We start from the raw sequence: 19,282 nt of genomic DNA, 5'->3' as shown, positions 1-19,282 counted from the left end.
ATCAACATATAGGGCCAAATCCTGGCCCTCAGCTCTGCTCAGGTGGTGGAAAAAGACAGCTGGAGCTCCCCAGTTGGGAATTCCCCCAGTGTAGGGGAGTCCCCAGCAGTCACAGAGCAAGTATAGTTGGCTCTTACATCACCACCCTTGCAGCCCTCAGCATAGATGTGTTTGTTGGCAGCAAGGAGGTGTGGTGAGAGAGCATGGACAAAGCACACTGTGCTCCACATTCCCTGGATGGCAAGTGGTCACTTGGGGATCATAGCCAGCAAGAGTAACATAGAGCAGTTTAAGGGTTTAGGAGTGGGAAGTTGTAGCATGCTCCTGTTTGTACCTCACCCCCACCTCAGCTGCTCTCATGATTTTGCCCTTAAAATTTATTATCTATTTCTCAAAACAAAAACTATTCACTGTTCTAAAACAAAACCAAAACAAAAAACAAACAACAACAAAAACCCCACAGTTACAGTTGCTCAAAATGTCCACCAACATAACCAGTAAAAAAGCCACCAGGCAATTCCTAGTTAAGTCCTCAATCATCCTTTGCAATCTACTGCCATGATTATGCTTTCTCTAAGTGTCTTCCCTCCACGTGTGCCCTTTTTCCAGCAATGCTGAACAGCCACAGCTGTCACTGAAGTTAACAGGCACTGCGGGTGCTTAGCTTCCCGGAAAATATCAGGTTGCTTTTGTGTGTGTGTCTAAACATGGCCTTTGGAGCCTGTATTTAGGCATTATGTTTGAGAGTTTAGCCCTAGCAATTATTGCGTGTGTGCATTCACAGAGTCAATGATAAAATTGCTGGTTACTTCTAATTAGTCTGATTTACAGTTAGCTGTTGTGACTCGTTTTCCCTTTCCTAGGTATTTGTACAACGTATGTATGCTTACTTGTTCTCTGTTCAAATATGCAACTCTTTCATATACAAAAATCAAATAAAAAGAGAATAAAATTCATCAGGAACAATTCAGATCTTTATCCCATTCCTTAAGTGCAAAGAAATTGTTCGAACTTACATCCAACGTCATTAGCTTCTCAACTTGATCTAATATCAATGACCTCAGTGGAGAAATTACAATAGTGACCCCAGAGGATAAACAGGCTGGTAGCTGGTAGCACAGGCTTTTACCACCACCTATATAATATGCAAGACAAAATATATGATTATTTAAGATGGAATCAAATTTGTTAAGTTCATCTCAAAATGTAGGTGGTCAAATTACATTTCTACAAAATTGAAGGCCCACAGAAAAGTTTAAATTATGGATTTATTTGAATTAAAACTTTGTTTTTAAAAAACTATTCCCTGCAGTGATTATAATATTGCATTAGCGTACGTGAAACTGATAATAAAACCATTTTCATTGTCAAAGTGGAGAGAAATGCAGAGGTAAACAAAGCCTAAATAGTGAAAACTAAACTCCTTAGATTTAAGAATAAAATACATCTGTAATTTACGTGAGGATTTTTGTTTTATTAAATATAATTTTAACCTGATGTCTTCTGAAGTACTCTTATAAAAATGCCCATGTTCTAGAGTTCAGTGTTCAAGTCTCATTTCACTGCAAAGTTCTTGTCCTCTTAAAACTTATTACCAGTGGGGATGCAAGTTATATCACTAGGTAATTTAAAAATTACATTACATATCTCAACTGTTCTGAAGTAAATGCAACTACTGTCAGATATTCTATAACCTACAATCTCATTAGCAGAGTTACCATGTGGAATATTACGGAAATCAGAGCTTTAGTCACCTTCCCTTTAAATACTAAAGACAAAGGCTAAATAAATTCCAGGGTTAGTGAGATATCATGAATCCTACAGCCAACAGATTCTGGCAGCATGGTAATGTGTTATCACTTCCCCAAATGTAGGGAATTTATTAAGCTTACCACAAATTCTGTTAGTCTTCCTATAGGAACTGAATTTGTGTTAATCTCTATAGCTTCTGATCTACTTATCAGAAGTTTGTGCAAGATCTCATACACCACTGACAGTTTCCAGTTGACTGATGTACATAGATACGTACCAGTGGGCATTAAGATAAAACAATCTTCACCCAGCAGAGCAGCATTGATGGCCTCCAGCTGATTTGTTCGAAAATGGTGCAGACCAAATTTTTTGTGAAATATCATCATCATGTCGTTAGAATGGGAAAACGTAAAGCCTCTGAAGCGTGCTAGTGCTGGATTTTCGGATGGTGATTTTTTCAGCAGTGGCTCTAGCAGAAAAGGAAAGCCTATTAAAATTAGCATTGTAATTGGTTACTAATAAAATAGTCAGATACAGAGAAATCTTACTATTACACTCCACACAGAACCAGACCCTGCAGAGGATCCAGGTGATAGAGCAAAGCAGCAGAATTAGAGTTTACTTTTAGACATATTTATGACCACGTACAAAAAAATGTTGATATGTGTTAGTTATGGAGAAACTGTAGCCCCAAATTGGGGGGGGGGGGGGGGGGGGGGGACGGGACACCTTTAATTCTTTTTGCAGCTGCTAAAGCAGCACAAATTAAGCCATTTTACTTAAATGGGGATGAGTGTGTAAGTTAGGGAACATTCTAAGTCATGCACAATTTAGCAAATTCTCATTATGATTTTGTTTGCATTTATAAAACAATACAGATCATTTCAAAAGTGACTAATATACAAATCAAGATTCTCCTGTCAAAGAAGGACTGTGTAACCTAGTGACCCAAAAGTTCAGTTCGTTTCAAGGATGAAAAAGCACTGTATCAGTTGCCCATTATAGGAAATGCATAACCTTATTCTGTTAGACATCTTTTTCCAAATTGCAAACATTTGTGGTATTCATTTTTAAAAGGGCTGTTTTAAAAATCAGTAGAACAGGATTTAGTAAGTAGCTATGACAGCACAGAAGGATGCAAACTGCCAGATTAGGCAACAATGAATTTCTCTTTTTAGATAGACATGGTCAAGGTTGGTTATGTTTTAAAATTATTCCCCCATGAGGAGGGTCCAATAATTTGGATGAGTTTAAAGAACATAGACAAAACCCTGTTTAATTTAAATTCTTCCTCATAAAAAACAGTGAGTCAACTTCTGTAGTACGCTCCAGCCCGCAGTGTTCTTGTAGCACAAAGGAGCTGTAAAAGAATGGAAGCAATCCTTGAGGAATGTTCACAACACAAGGGGGCTTGCCAGGTGGCACACAGCCGACAGAATGGCTCCACGACACCCCATATCTTTAAGCATGGTGCCTCAGGAGAAGGTGTGGCCAGAACATACTGAGCTCCAGTTGGTATAACAGGCTGGAAAGGGCCCATTACATAGAGGCTTGTGCAATTTAGCATATTAGCATAACTTCGAAGCTGCTCTAAATTATGCTGCGGACTAGGGTCAGAATTCAGGAGGCAAAAAGAAGGCTGAAAGCCATTATTGAATCTGCAAGAACATAGGGACAAAGAGTCTGACCTATATCCTACCAGAAGGATTAGATTTCTTTTAAGAAGTTATGTATATGCAATTATGCTCTCTTGCACAATACAACAAAGTGAATTCCAAGTCACCTCTGTAGTTCTAATGCTTGCAGGATTGTTACTATAATAAATACAAAAGCTGACGCTGCTAAAAGTCAGAAACCTGCCCAGCAAATACACATTGCTGAGAAGTGTGATTTGATTAGATGAAAGAGTATATTAACTAAAAATTGTGACTTTGCAATTAGTAATACCACCAGTAGAAATTTCCACAACAAAAATATACTTACAGTCTATAGTTAATCACTTAAATTCACTCTTCACAATACTTTCTTAGCATATAATTTTTGCTATGATAAATTAATCAAAATTAGTATAATTTACCTGAGCAGCTCTTGGCTGACACCAAGACGTTTGGTTTTGAAACAACAGGATTAGATATAGGGCTAGTTTCCTTGACTGTCGAAAATGACTTCAATAATGATTTAGCAGATTGACCTTCCCTGATAGGTTGGTATAGTGGTGTAGATGTCTTTTCATCTGCTGAAACATACAGTGGGTTATCCCACCTCTCATCAAAATCATCATCAAGAACAAAATTATCAAGATCAAAGTCTATGTCCCCTGCTTCTAAATTGTCATCTCCTCCTATGTTATTAATACTAGTAGAACTTTTATTTTCAACTTTCAAAGTAGTGCTTGTTACAGGCATTTCTGAAAAGAGGCAGCTTCCATCCTTTTCCATCCTTGGTTTTTCACACCAGCTACTGTTGAAAGAGGATATCTCAGAGTGAAAACTGAGTGATGTTTTTTCTTTGACATCCATCTTGGAAAAAGAAAGTCCTGCATTTTTTGTGATGTTGGTGTCCAGGGCAGCACAGTGTGAAAAATTTGATGTACCTGAGGTATCTGTAGAGTAGGTGCTCATGTTAAGGTTTCCTGGACATTCAACGGCAACAGAAAGTTTAGAGGGAACTTTTGTAAATTTGAATACATTTCCTTCAGAGTTTAAACTATATTTTTGACCTGACTGAACAGGAATGCTGTCATCCATAGAGGTAATGTGCCCAGGATGGGATTTCCAGTTTGAGGCAAAGACCATACCTAAATCACTTTTGTTTGCATTTGCATCCATACGATTAGCTAACAGATCTCTCCTGGAAAGAAAGCAAAACAAAACACAAGAATAGTAAGACATCATAAATTCTACAACACGCATAAATATTGTCCCTTATCTTCTACCACCACAGGAAAAAATAAGGCTTCATTAAAATATACAAATCAATAGAGTTAGTTTAAAACAGCAGTGCCAGAATTCTGGTATTTAAAAATTGTAGAGCAGATGTTCCCAAACTATCCCTGACCCCTGTGGGAGAGCAATAAGGTTATCAAGGAGGCATGAAGACCTGATGGTGCCCAGGCTGAAAGGCTGGAGTCAGGAGGGGGCTCTTTCTGGCAGGGGAAGCAGACAGGGCTCTGTGCAGGTGGTTGCGGCTGCCAGGACCAGGCTCCCTGCCCACCTCGCTCCCCCATTGCTACAGCAGTAGCAGCCACCAACAAGCAGTTATGCTTTTCTGCTGGGGAGGTTGGCAGAGACTCTGCAAGCAGGGAACGGAAGGCTACACCCCAGGAGTACTGACCCCCCCGCCAGACAAAGCCCGCTCCTGACTCTTCAGTGCAGCTCCGGGGTACAGAGCCCCGTCACTTGGCCTGCCAGACAGATCCTGCGCAGGAAAAGCAGGCAGGGTCGCAAACAAGGGCTGGAGTCAGAAAGATGCCCCATCCAGCAGGGGGCCAGTACTCACGTGGTGCATCTCTCCATTCTCCCCCGACCCCATGTCCCTTCAGTGCTGCACTGTTCACTTCCCCTGCACAAGTGGGGAGTGAGACAGGCAGGGAGCTGGGTCCTGCAGCCAAGACTGCCTGACTGCTGCAGGGAACAGAAGCCCCCTCCTGACTCCAGCCTTTCAGCACCCCATCCATCCCCCACGGTTACAGGGTACTTCTCCCCCATAACCCCATTGAAAAGAGGGGGTATGTGCATGGGACATGAATCTCTGAAGTGGGGCTTAGCAAAAAAAAGTTTGGGAACCTTTTCACTGTAAACATCAAGCTAGGAAATTTCCTATTCTCCAACAGCCAAGGACAAAACCAAAAACAGTCCAAACAAATGAAGCAGCTTTGAAGAAGCTTTAAGTGCAGCTTTGTTTTGTTAAAGGGCCTAATAGGAGGCTTCCGTGTCCATATTTTGCTCTATGGATTTGCAAAACCAATTGTACAAAAAGAAGAGAGTGCAATGGCTGGCTTCAAGAACCACCCCTTACCTCTCCAGATTCCTAGACAGTCAGGATTATTGGTCAGAGAGAGGATGAAATGAAAACATGTTCTTATTTGTACAACCTCTCCCACTTCTAGGTTACTCTGCAATTCTACATTGCTTGGCAGAGGGAAAAACAAAAAATCTGTCAAGTATCTTGCTGAATTAGACTACTGGGTTTGAAATTTGTAACAATGGCTGAACAGAGACAGACGTTATTAAATCCAAACCAGGTAAGAGCAAACGTAACAGTAGCATTGGGGGAAAGTGGTAGTTAGGTATAACAAATTATATTATCTCTGGATTTTTAGAAATCACTTTTTCCAGATGTAAAAACTTATTCCTGCTTAAGATAGAATTTGTTACTATCTTGTTTTTTCTGCTTCTGTTTTGTTTTCTGACAGTATTAAGTTAAAGACCAAAAGCATTCCATTTGTATTTTTTTCTTACTGTAAATTATGTAGACAGCTTTTCTTGATTCTCAAAATAGAAAACAGTTCTGTGAATATGCTTAATCATTCTGACACTGACCCAACAGAACCTTTACCAGATTGAGTTAGCTGACTAATTTAGGCCCCAATCCTGCAAATATATGTTTAATTTTACTTGTTTAACCCCCTTGAAGGCAAGGAACTACAAATATGCTTAAAGTTAAACGTACATAAGCGTTTGCTACACCTGCGCCCTGGAGATTCTGAGATTAAAGAGATAGTATTGAGATCTGAGTAGTTATCAGATATTTTAGGAAAAAGGAAAAACTTTTTATGGAAGAAAAACTGTCAATACTTTATAATTTTTTTTAACTTGTCTTTTGTTATGAATATCAATTACTAAGAAATGATAAATAAAAAGAAAAAACTCACTTTCAATTAAAAAGTAAAATAATCAAATGTCCTAGGAAAAAGATTTAAATCCTTGGTTTTGCTACCAGTATGCCACTGAAGTAATGCTATAAACTGATAATCCTCGAACACAGTTGGAGGGGAAAATAGTTGTAATAATTTAGCGCTATGGGCCTCTATTTGAAGAAAATGAAAATAATATGCTTGAGCTATATTATTTTCCCTATCTATTTCTTAAAGACTTAAAAGATTGGGATTGTTTACTTTAGAAAGGAGAATAAGAAGGGATGTGATAAAAGTATATAAAATGAATGGTATAGAAAAGGTAGATTGGGAGCTTGTATTCTCCTGTCTCGTAACACAAGAAAAGAAATTGGGAACTTCAAACCAATAAAATGAATACTTTTCACCCAATGCATAATTAGACTATAGAACCATTGCCACAACAAGATTAAAAACGGGATTAGACAATTATAGGAAAGACTAGTATATCCAGAGTCATAACTGTTAATCCGAACAACAATTTTGGCAGGAACATTAAATCTCATGCTTCAGGATTTAAGCCAATCTCTAACTATTAGAAACCAGGGTGAGACTAATGCAGAAGGCAGATTATCCCATTTCTGCCTACCGCAGGGTTCTTCCTCTGAAGTGTCTGGTACTGGGCACTGTCAGAGAAAGGATAATGGACTATCTGGATCTCAAGTTTGATCCAGTCTGGCAGTTTCTGTTCTTCCAGACCCCTGTTTATTCTATCCAAAAAAAGTTAACACTTCTACACCATTAAAAAGATCATTTCATCTACTCAGGAATATTAACTTGTTTAAAAATATTAGCTGCCACCTAACCCATCTGATAGACACACATACAGTCAAGATGCTGATGCACACAAAAATGTAGACATACTAAAGACTCCTAATTAAAACACACCTGAGATTTCTCTGTTGAAGAAGGTCATTCCCACAAGACAAAGACTTAAGTTCATATATTGGGATAGAATCCACTAGTTTACAGATGTCCTCCATCACACTGAAGAGATGCTGTTCCAAACTTAAGAATTCATCTGCAAAGTAATATAGTATATAGTTAATAAAGTTTTAATTATATGACGTTAATATTTTCCCCAAATGACAAAGAAAAGTGTAATATGTGTAAAAATTTAAACTGCTTATTTGGTATATTTTAAAGTTATGTAATTATTAGCAGCAAGGGAGGTCTAGGTTGGACATTAGGAAAAAGTTCCTAACTGTCAGGGTGGTTAAACACTGGAACAAATTGCCTAGGGAGGTTGTGGAATCTCCGTCTCTGGAGATATTTAAGAGTAGGTTAGATAAATGTCTATCAGGGATGGTCTAGACAGTATTTGGTCCTGCCATGAGGGCAGGGGACTGGACTCGATGACCTCTCAAGGTCCCTTCCAGTCCTTGAATCTATGAATCTATGATTAGCAATCAAAAGACTATTCCTAAGCATGCAACATTAAGTTTTAAGCTATATACACACACAAGTATACTTTTTTTTTTGTTTGCCTCAGGCACTTGTACAACTGTATATTGTCATAGCTGGGCTTGACTATGTACAAAGTAGTTTATTACAAAACTTAAACACTTTACACGTTTTGTGTATCATGTAGTGTTCTTGTTGGCAAACTAAATGCAAAAAATCTACCTTAATAAAACATTTAATTGCAGTTCTACTCTGGAAAGTGACCAAAAATCATTATAAGAGACTGATCTTGGGTCCTGACACTACGTTTAAATTGCCACTAGTTTTAAGATTCTGAAAGCCAAATTCCATCCTCAGTCATACCTGTGGAACTGGTTTTTAATGCAGTTGCACAGGTGGAACCCAGGGCACAATTTGGTCCTTAAGTTGCAAGTTGGCAAACAGTTTTGTTGATGACACACAAGAAAAAAAATATGATCAAGCTCTGTCTCCCAGAGTCTGGCTTCCAGAATAGTACCGTTAACTAACCCACATTGCACATATGTTTTTAGTAATGTTGAATTTATAACTTCACCTATAAAATGTGTAAAGTCTAGGAGAGTTTATATTACTCTGAGCCATAACTTGTTATATGCCTGGACTGTCTGTTTAAATTTGCAGTCTTAATGTTGCATTAATGGTAAAACCTTACCTTCAATCCAAGAATTGCAAAATTCTTTACAAATGTTAATTTAGCTCAACACTCCTTATAAAATTAGTTTCATCCCCATAGCAACACGGGAAACAAGCATTAAAAAATTAAAGGGAAAAATTTTCTAGAGAGATCACTTTGGGAACTCTGTTTGACACCTTGTAGGTGCTCATCACTTTAGAAAATCAGGACCAAAGTATCCCTGGCAGGGCACCCAGGAACTGATAACCAGAATCACTGGTCTCTTTTGAGGTTATGTGATGTGGCCAAGGTTATAGAGCAAGTCAATGGCAGAGTCAGAAACAGAACTCCACATCTCCTGCCTCTTAGTCCCGTGCTTTAACCACTAGCAAATGCCCACTCTGTAGCACAGTAGATGAAGAACATGAGAACAAAAGGAGTTGCCCGCCGTTCAAGAGACATTTAATGCATAGATATTTCAGCTGAAGTGTTTCTTATACCTGCATGCTCTATACCGGTTCCACTGGTAGGCTGCTTTGTGATGATTTTTCCAGGTTTTGACAGACTGTTATCAATCCTTAGTTTTCCATCTACAGCAGGTTCTTTGAAAATATTACTAATATTAAAACAAAAAGTCATTAAAACACATATCAATAAATCAAATTATTTTCATTAGAGGAGAAATTAATTTGCTTGCTTAGGATAACAGTTTTAAGCATTATGTATATTATTCAAAACTACTCAACTCTCTCAAGAACGAGTAAACCCCAAGTAAATAATTGAGTAAGTCCATCTTTCACCCAACCAATTCACAATTTGATGCTGGTTTGGTTAGGATGGAAATGGTTCTTCCTGTGAAGCTAACACCACTGCATTTCATGACATTCATTATTACCAATTGCTACACTGCCATTCGTTCAAGAAACAAGGTCTCAGGTCTATTCATTCACCCAGTCAATTCAACCAGTAACATTTTAACAAGTGGAGATTTTAGTACTAGCATCCTTTTTTAACCCATTTAAACCATCCTGGTGATAAACATTTGCGGTAGTGAATTTTGTTTTACCTAATGTTTTTTATAGAAGATGAGGAAGAAAGCACTTCTTCCTCTGGAGAGGGTGGAATGAAGTCTAAGTAATCATCCTCCTCAATTCCAGTGTAATCGGGAGTCTCATCCCACCCGTTAGCCAGTTCCTTCGGCGACTGGCTATTCTTCTCACCCTCATTTAGCTTGTGTTTGCCATTATACTGTTTTTTACTGAGAGCTGAAACAGAAGAGAGATATTGGGCAAGATTATAACCTTTTCTTCATTTTGGAAATAACCAAAGATGCAACTGAAAAAAAGAACAATGAAGCTTTACTACCTAGGATTCCATATATTTCAAATGGAGTTTATTATTTCTCAACTTTAATAACTGATTATATGGACTCTATTCCCACAACAATGTTCTTTTACATAAAAAGCAAATCCCTCCAAAATAATTTTAAATAGGTGGCTTAAAAATTAAGGCATTTCAAAAGACAAAAATGGTGTTTCTTCAAACACAACTTCTACAAAATACATCTTGCAGATTTTTCTTATTATAATACAAGTGTCTTCTCAAGAGTTGAAACTTCAAAGCATTACAAAGCTTCTATAGCTGAATGAAAACTAACCTTATAAACAGAAGCCATCTCCATAATCTGGATTAGAGATTCTAGATTTTTACAGTTTATGTATTCTTCTCTCATTTGTAGTGTAAGGCAGCAGTTCCCAAACTGTGGGGCACACAAAGAGGTTTCGAGGGGTACAAAGACCTGACAGGGGTACACAGGAGGGCCGGGGTCAGCAGGGGTCTCTGTGCCGAATGGAAGTGGCCAGGGCTCTATACAGGGGGTCTCAGCTGCCAGGACCAGGCTCCCCATCCATCTTGGTGCTCCACTGTCACAGCTGCAGCAGCCACCAGTGGACAGTTACCCTCTTCTACTGGGGTAGCACTAGGGACTATGCGAGCAGGGAGTGGAAAGCTGAACTACCCAGTCAGAGCCCCCTGCTGACCCCAACCCTTCAGCACAGTTCCAGGGCACAGAGCCCTGTCCTCTGCTGGAAAGAGCCTGTGCAGGGAAAGCTGATGGAGCTGTGCTCAAGGGCTGGTGTCAACAGGGAACTCTGTTCGGCAGGGGGCTGTCCGCTCCCCTCCTGACAGGCAAGGAACTGGGTCCAGGCAGCCGAGACCAAATGACCACTGCAGGGAGCAGAAGGCTTCCTCAACTGCCATATGGGGAGTTTCTCCCCCCGTCACTCCTCCAGCAGGTTCTGGGCACCCCTCTCCCCTTAGAAAAAGGGTGTGCGCACATGGGACATGAATCTCCAAACGGGGGCTCAGCAAAAAAAAAAAAAAAAAAAAAAGTTTGGGAATCTCCGGTATAAGGAAGATGTTTCGGCTTTACGGCCCAATCTATACACTTTTTTTGCACTGGTATAACTATTTCTTGTTAGTTGTGCAATTTTTTTTTAAATGAGAGAGTCATACCAATACAACCCTTAGTGCAGACACAGTTATACTGGTATAAAGATACCATATACTGGTAAAGCCTATTTCCCTTCTTGTATGAGAATACTTATACCAGTATAAAGCATCTTTATCCTGATATAACTGCATCCATGCTTGGAGGGGGAGAGGGGGCGGCGAGGGGGGAGGTGTACCATTTTAAAGCAGCACAATGTGTGTTTAGACGAGACCGAATATCTACTGTAATTCTTTGCCCTCCCTATTGTGAGAATTAAATGAGGTATCTTTAGCAAAATATGGATTCTTCAGAAATGTGAGAAATCACATCCTGACTGCTGAGGTGGTGTTCGTTATTCACTGTGTCATCAAGATATTACAGTCCAAGGATAAAGTACATATTCCTTTCCATAAGGAAAATGAAGGATAAGAATCTACCCTATGTAATAATCAAGAAACATTCAACACAAAGAGGCTAAAGCAAACAATGAGCAGCTAAGCAGGAAACAGCTCAAAGTTAAAGGATAGCAAACTCCCCATTTCATGCACTTTTTAAATGTAACGGATTAAAATGCTGTGATACAGATTAATTTCTACAAAAACAACAAAGAGTCTGGTGGCACCTTAAAGACTAACAGATTTATTTGGGCATAAGCTTTCGTGAGTAAAAACCTCACTTCTTCGGATGCATCCGAAGAAGTGAGGTTTTTACTCACGAAAGCTTATGCCCAAATAAATCTGTTAGTCTTTAAGGTGCCACCAGACTCTTTGTTGTTTTTGTAGATACAGACTAACACGGCTACCCCCTGATACTTGACAGATTAATTTCTATTACTCAATATTTCTCATAGTTACACTGAACTATAAATGGAAACTGAAAGCACTTGGAATGAACTAAAACTGGTAGTCTAATTTCACTGCAGCGTCTGCAAGTGCCTCTTTTTCCTGAATGCTACTCAAGAAGATCTTCCTTCTCCAACAGTACATTATAGGGTTTACTGTTTTTTCCCCAGGAGTGAAAGTCCATTGTCAAACAGTTGACACTTTCTACAACAAAATCCATAAGCTACACACACAGACCCTGATTTTCAGCTCCCTGATTTGACTTTAGTTAGAGTGGTGAGGGCTAGGCACTTCTGAGAATCAGACCCTTAGTGTGTAGACCTGAAAATAGTCCTTTAAGTTTACTATCAAAGGGGTAGCCGTGTTAGTCTGGATCTGTAAAAGCAGCAAAGAGTCCTGTGGCACCCTATAGACTAACAGACGTATAGGAGCATGAGCTTTCGTGGGTGAATACCCACTTCTTCAGATGCATCCGAAGAAGTGGGTATTCACCCATGAAAGCTCATACTCCTATACGTCTGTTAGTCTATAAGGTGCCACAGGACTCTTTGCTAAGTTTACTATGACATTAGGCCAATTTTATCTGAAATGTTACATATAAAAATACATTAAAAGAATGCATTACCTGTATGAGTTTCTTCTTTTTTGTCACTCAGAATAGTTTCTGTAGACAACTTCTTCTCTTGAAGATCTTCACCTAAAAGTCTTTTACAATCATTGGAATCTGAAACATCAAGACAAATCAAAGATCTGTTTGATGGAGCTGGCTGTTTGTCATTCAGTGATTTTTCATCCTTCTCAGAAGGACAACATTTTGACAATCGTTGCTCACTGTTCACAGTCCTGGATGCCTTAGATAATCTAACTGTACAGGAATTGGATATTTGAAGAGTCTTGCTGGGTTTTACAATTGGATTTTGGGGGGATAAAACCAATGGTTTTGAGTTCTTTCCAGATATATCAAAGTCATCTATGTCATCCCAGTCATCTTCTATAGTAATAATACAGTCATCTGAACAATTGTGGTCTACTTTCTGGGAAGCAGAATCACCTGGTTTCTTGCTTACATTCTCTTCCTTTCTAGGAGGTAAATCATTTGAAATTTGCTGGGTACATTCAAAAGAATTTAATGATACCCAGTTTGGATGAAGTTGTTGTATTTCGTGTTGTTTGGATGTCTTCTCAAAGAGATCATTGATTTTTATCTGCTTATCCTTTGATGTGGGAAAAGATGCAACAGATTTAGTCTGGGAAGTATTAACGTCCTTGTCCTTCAATGCAGAGCTCTTTGTTACACTAAAACAGTTTATGGATACAGCATTACCTGGAGCACTTTTCTTTTTGAAAGTGAAACCTCTGCAAAATAAAATGTATTTTTTTCAGAGTTTTTAACAATGTAAAATTTACTTATTTTTGGAAAAACAGAAATACAGCTACATTTCTAACATCAAAAATCACTTCACACAGATCAAATATCAAAAGTGTGCATTTAACATAACTGAGAAGCTATTGGTAATGTAGAATGTTAGTATTTTTTCTGAATTCTATATTTCAGTCACACACATAGGCATTCTGGCTTTTAATGGATTATACTATTTATTTTATGTAGCTAAAGCACTCTGAATGCCATAGATTATGATTTATGTCCATAATTATGTATCTTAAGTCATTTTAACCAAGTGTTCCAAGGTGCCGCGCACACAAGGCTCCCTCCGACTAGAATGGAAGTTGTGGGTGCTCACAGAACCTCTGAAAATCAGGCCATTTGGCCTTAAGTAGCATGACTTTTGCTTTGAACATCACTCAGATGTTAAGAAGTTTACTTCAACAACATATTTCATGCTTTGATATTCAGTAGCATAAAGCAGCATGTCACCAGAAGTAGTGGTCTGGATTCCATGCAGTTAGTAAGAAAATTATATTTTTGTTTGATTATAGTGAGTGTAGTTTCTCCAGGCCAATTAAACAAGAAGCCTATCTTGGCCACTCTATAGAAGCCCACACAATCCATTCTACTTAGAGACACAAAAGATTTTTTTTTCAAAATCCAGACGCAGGCCCTCTGTTTAATTTTCTGCATCAACTTTCAGCAGAGAAATTGTAAAGAAAAAAAAAAAGACCAGAACCCAAACTGACAAATGTTGACAACCATGGTACTTTTCTTTGTTACTTTTGATGATGAGCAGCAAGCGAGACTGATACTTACGCTGATTTGTGTTTTGGAAGAGCTAGTTTATTGTGAGTTCCTTTTGCTGAATGAAGCTCTAGCTGCTTCTGGAGGTTGTTCTGTGGAAGATCAGCCATGCTATCAAAAAAAAAAAAAAAGATGATTTGAGGTATTACATTAAAAATATCACTGGCTACACAAACTTTCCTATGGGTTTTTGAAATTTTGCCACCTGCAGGTTATTTTTGTGGAAGAGTGATATACTGGGCATTGATGATTACAAGTGTAAATATGGACAGTAAGGATGCTAAAAATCTTTGACAGATTATATACGTTGCCTCCCTACTAAGACCACAAAATTCATCCTATCATCATCATAACAGGAAAGGTTAAAAGCGTTAAAGTGAGTGAGAAAGTTCTCGCTCTCTCTCTCAAAAAAAAAAATCAGATGGCATGCATAATAAGAACTAGTAGCAATTTTTACTATATTGTTAAATTCAACAAAGAAAGAAATTAAATCCTTTCTTGAAAGTTTCTTAAAATTGAGTACTAAAGACCAGTTAAGCCTAATCTCAATATTGGAAAGGATTCTTGTCAGTGATCATTTTCATAATAAGACTATATAAGAGACATACACAGTAGGCTAATTTAAAAGTAAGCAGAGCGCCGTGAACAAAAGGACATTTAAGTTTGTTAAATTGTAAAGTGCTATGGAATCTTTCATAATGAAAGGTAAATGTAAGCACATTTCCGATTCAAGACATTATTAGTGAGTGACCAATAAAGCAAAGTTACCGTTATGCCAAGCTGAAATGGTTTGGACATTTATCTGTAAAACTATCAATCACTATAGGGTGTTAGAGAAGCTTTAGGTTATCCAGGATTTTTATTTTATTTTATTTGTGGATTTTTAACCTCACTTGGAAAAGCATAAGCAGAAGGACCCATGTAATGCCTCCTCTCCCCCACCCCCCAGACCAGCTTCTCTATTCGGGTACTGTAGCACCTATGTGGAAATGTCATCACCTCCAATTGGCTCAAGTAATGGTGCAGCTTCAAACTGAGAACATGAGCTAGGTTAAAAAACAGAAACCCTTAACAGTCAGGCTTAAGCCATTATTGGCAGTGGCTGAATCAAGAGGGTACCAGAATACCAAAGTGCAACTGTCATCACCCCAGAACACCGGGACTGAATCAAGAGGCACTGGAAGATGCTGAGAACAGCCTGTATCACAATAGCTCTCAGAGCGATGGTTCTGCAGCCGGTGCTAGTGGGAGAGCAAGGTCTGCGATTCCCCAAAACGCAGGCGGATGCGCCGAAAATCCCTGTGCTGTTTGAGGACTGGTCGACCTTAAAAGACTGTCAACAGTTTGGCCGGGATCACGAACCGCGCTGGATAACGAAGAGTTTGGTCGGTTTGAGGGGCTGCCGCGAGCCGGGCCAATGTCCCTGTGCGGCGCGGCAGCGCAGCGCCCCTGCACCCCGAGTGTGCTCGGCTGCGCTAAGGCGCTGGTCCGGGGGGCTGGGCACCGGCCACCTGCCGCCGCGCTTCGCCCCGCGGATCGCTCGGCCTCGCGGCCCCGGGAGCCATTCCGGGACGTGCCGGGGCGCCGGGAGCCCGCAGCCCCCGGGGGCCGCTGTTGCGACTCGGCCGGAGACTTGTGGCCTCGCCCCTGGGAGCGGCCGGACACGTGGCCGGGCCACTTTCCCGCCCATCCGGGGTCTCTGGGGGGAGGTGGGGGGGGGTCGGGCCCTCAGGAGGGCTCCCGAGAGACGTGACTGGGGCCGCTGCCTTGTGCCCCCGCCCCCCGGCCGCCCCACGGCCCGGCCCCGCCCCGGCCCCGGCCCCGGCCCCGCGGCCCCTCACCTGCCCCGGCCCCGCGGCCCGGGCCGGCCCCTGCTGGGCCCCCGCGCGCCCCACTCCCTCCGTATTTGGCGCCAACCCACCTCTGCGGAGTGCGGCTTCCCCATTGGCTGCAGGGCTCGGGGGGAAGTGACGACAGAACATTTCCGTCCCCTCCCCCGGGGCCGGCGGCGGGCCGCGGCCAGCGCCGCTTTAGGGCTGTGCGGGGTCAGTCCAGGCCGGGCGGGCGTTCTGGGTGATTCCATTCCCGGGCGGGGGGAGCCTAAGTTTGGGGCCGTTCCATTCTGGAGTGGAGGGGTGGGGGTTAACTAATTTCAAGACTGGGACTGTCAGTTCTAGCGCCGACTTCAGGGCGAATTTATTCTGCAACCGGCGGCGGGGGGGTGTTCCAGGATCACTCCATTCTGCAGCTGGGGGGAGGGTCAGGATCACTCCATTCTGCAGCTGGGGGGGGTCAGGATCACTCCATTCTGTAGCTGACGGGGGTGGTGGTGTTCCAGGATCATCCATTCTGCAGGTGGCGGGGGGCTGGGGTGTTCAGATCACTCCGTTCAGGCTGAGAGGGTTCATGGTCACTCCATTCTGCAGCTGGCGGGGGGGGGGAAGGGTCACTCCATTCTGCAGCTGACGGGGGGGAAGGGTCACCCCATTCTGCAGCTGGCGGGGGGGGAAGGGTCACTCCATTCTGCAGCTGGCGGGGGGGATCAGGATCACCCCATTCTGCAGCTGGGGAGGATCAGGATCACTCCATTCTGCAGCTGGCGGGGGGTTCTGGATCACTCCATTCTGGGTGGGTTGTTTGGTGGCTATTCCATATTCCCCACCCTGACGCCCCACGGAGTGGGGCCGGGCGGTTTGATGTTGGGGCGTCAGGGGGTGAATGGGGCTCGGCCTCGATCCGGCAGGGCCTGCTCAGAGGGCAGTGCTGAACCCATTGCACGGCGCTGCTCCTGGGCCGGTTACGAGCAGGGTCGTGACCTAGGCCAGCGCTCTGCTGACTCGTTATTCGTGGGGAGGATAACGAGCGCCCTGGGAATCAGGGTGTCACTTAGCCTGGCCTGCGATACAGCAGAGTCCCCAGCCCCCCACCCTTCAGCTTAACAGGAAACCTCCATCCACTAGCCCCCGCACCTGCAGCCTTTGTCCTGCCCCCAGTCGGACACCATCCTGGCCATGCACAGGGGAGGGATAGCTCAGTGGTTTGAGCATTGGCCTGCTAAACCCAGGGTTGTGAGTTCAATCCTTGAGGGGGCCACTTAGGGATCTGGGGCAAAATCAGTACTTGGTCCTGCTAGTGAAGGCAGGGGGCTGGACTCGATGACCTTTCAGGGTCTCTTCCAGTTCTATGAGATGGGATATCTCTATATATGCATGGCACCTGTTCCCTGCGTGGCTCTCAGCACCCAGCTCTCCCCAAGCTGGCACACGGAAAGGGTGCGCGGTGAAGCCTTGCCTTGGACAGCTCTGAGTTGGCTCTGGAGTACACCAGAAGCTGTGCAGACTCAAAAGACGGGGCGTGCAGAGGTAATATAAAGCCACTTTTGTGACACCCTCAATCTCTGTCCCGAGTGCAGGAACGGAGGAACTGAGCAGTAGGTTTAGGGATATAGGGCTCGTCAGACCAGGGTCCCTCTAGTCCAGTGTCCTGCCTCTTGACAGTGCCCAGCACAAGCTGCTTCAGAGACAGGTGCAATAACTTCTTAGTGGACAATCTTGGAATAACCTTCCAGAGAGGAAGTTTCTCTCTAGCCCTGAGCAGTTAGGCAATTTCAAACTAACAATCTCAATTCAGAAAATCAGCCAAAATCTTTTGGAATTTGTTAATTCTCTTCACGCAGGAAGCCTGCTATACAAAAGACAAAGGCATGATAGCCAGTACAATGGGAAATGTCAGGTAAATTCTATACACAACTCAGGTATATATATTCTCTGAAAAGTGGGGTTCTCATCAGGTAACTACCCTACTGTACTGACTATGTAATTTCCATACCTTGGGTCAAGCTCTGCCTTTTAATGTGCACATGTGGCTCCCTGGACATAGATTTTGCACTAATGCACGATTTGACAAAATTGATTTATGTACAAAACTGATTATTCATGAGAGGCTCAGAATCTCTGCTTTGCACACAGACCCGCGAAGCAATTCAGCCATAAAAATGGTTGGGAAATGTTCAGCTAGAGACTATTTTAAATCTTTTCATGTTTATAGTCACAAACTATTTCGAAGAATAAACCTGCAGCTGCCTGAATACTCACAAATAACTAATAACATGACCCAAACTGTTCCTGCCCTAAGCAATGGCTGACAGCATGTAAGGATTCAGATTCAGAAATAACAGTAGTGCAAAGCTGCTTGGTTTATTTATTAAATTATTTGCAAATCTCCTTTTGTCCTAGTCTAACAGCTCTGCCTCAGACCCTGGAACTCAGATTCAGCCCTGGCTGGGAACTGCGACTGTTGCCACCAGACCAGAGAGGTTGTGTAATTTGCCTGAGGTCACACAGGAAGTCTGTGGTAGCCCAAAGGATAAAATCTGGATTTCTCAACTCTCATTTCTGTGATTTTACTACAATACCATCTTTTCCATCTTCACTGGCATATTTCCATTCTCAAAGCAGATCAACTCAAGTCCTAGGGAAAGCCTGAATTTGGAGACTACATATTTTTCCACATCTGACACAATGTTTCTGTGATTAACTGTTTTGCTAAATACTGTACTAACAAGCTCCTTAGCTGGTAAATAACCTCCCAGTTTGAATCCCCATAGCTTCTCACATCACCCTTTGTTTCCTTGCCAGAGCACTTTGTATACCACCGAACATTATATTAGCATGGCAGCGGTTCAAAAACATTGGGCTATCCAATTTTTAAACAAAAGCAACTATGAAAACAATATTACAGCTGCACTCCTTTGCACCACTAGTGTTTTGTTTGCGGTTGGTGAATAAAGGACATCATTATGCTGGTAGTTTCCTTTCACTCACTGAAAGGCTTCCTTCTGAACGCGTGATTTATCATGAATTGCTGCACGGAGATTTCACTGAGAGGAAAGCCATTGGGATTCTTTCTGGTGTACCAGTGAGGCATTCGTTCCCGGAGACCCATGGTAGCACTCAGAAGGTTGTTGTTCAGAACTGGCTTTTAGGGGATTTCAAAGGGGTTCATGTCTAATACACTATATGGCACAATTTTCAACACCCAGCAAACCATAATT

General features: G+C 41.9%; 1 protein-coding gene across 4 annotated transcripts in view; it reads right to left on the bottom strand.

Annotated features, from left to right (window-relative positions):
* The window catches only part of BLM (BLM RecQ like helicase), a 32,581-nt gene extending 16,380 nt beyond the window's left edge, over positions 1–16,201 (bottom strand). Inside the window, exons 1-9 of one of the 4 annotated variants that reach the window (XM_054042878.1) lie at positions 16,151–16,201; positions 14,242–14,340; positions 12,661–13,391; positions 9,769–9,967; positions 9,203–9,318; positions 7,535–7,667; positions 3,830–4,602; positions 2,030–2,239; positions 1,017–1,135 (exon numbers count right to left, since the gene is read on the bottom strand). In XM_054042878.1, coding sequence (XP_053898853.1) covers positions 1,017–1,135; positions 2,030–2,239; positions 3,830–4,602; positions 7,535–7,667; positions 9,203–9,318; positions 9,769–9,967; positions 12,661–13,391; positions 14,242–14,339 — 2,379 coding nt within the window. In that variant the 5' untranslated portion in view covers position 14,340; positions 16,151–16,201. Of the gene's footprint in view, positions 1–1,016; positions 1,136–2,029; positions 2,240–3,829; positions 4,603–7,534; positions 7,668–9,202; positions 9,319–9,768; positions 9,968–12,660; positions 13,392–14,241; positions 14,341–15,228; positions 15,333–15,356; positions 15,543–16,150 lie in introns of those variants that run through there. The other 3 variants (XM_054042875.1, XM_054042876.1, XM_054042877.1) reach the window with 3 other exon arrangements.
* Positions 16,202–19,282: the final 3,081 nt, after the last annotated feature.

Source organism: Malaclemys terrapin, chromosome 10 (genome assembly GCF_027887155.1).
Source record: "Malaclemys terrapin pileata isolate rMalTer1 chromosome 10, rMalTer1.hap1, whole genome shotgun sequence".
NCBI classification, from domain to species: Eukaryota; Metazoa; Chordata; order Testudines; family Emydidae; genus Malaclemys; species Malaclemys terrapin.
Note: the sequence above shows the minus strand (reverse complement) of the source record. Positions and strands in the feature narration are given on the sequence as shown.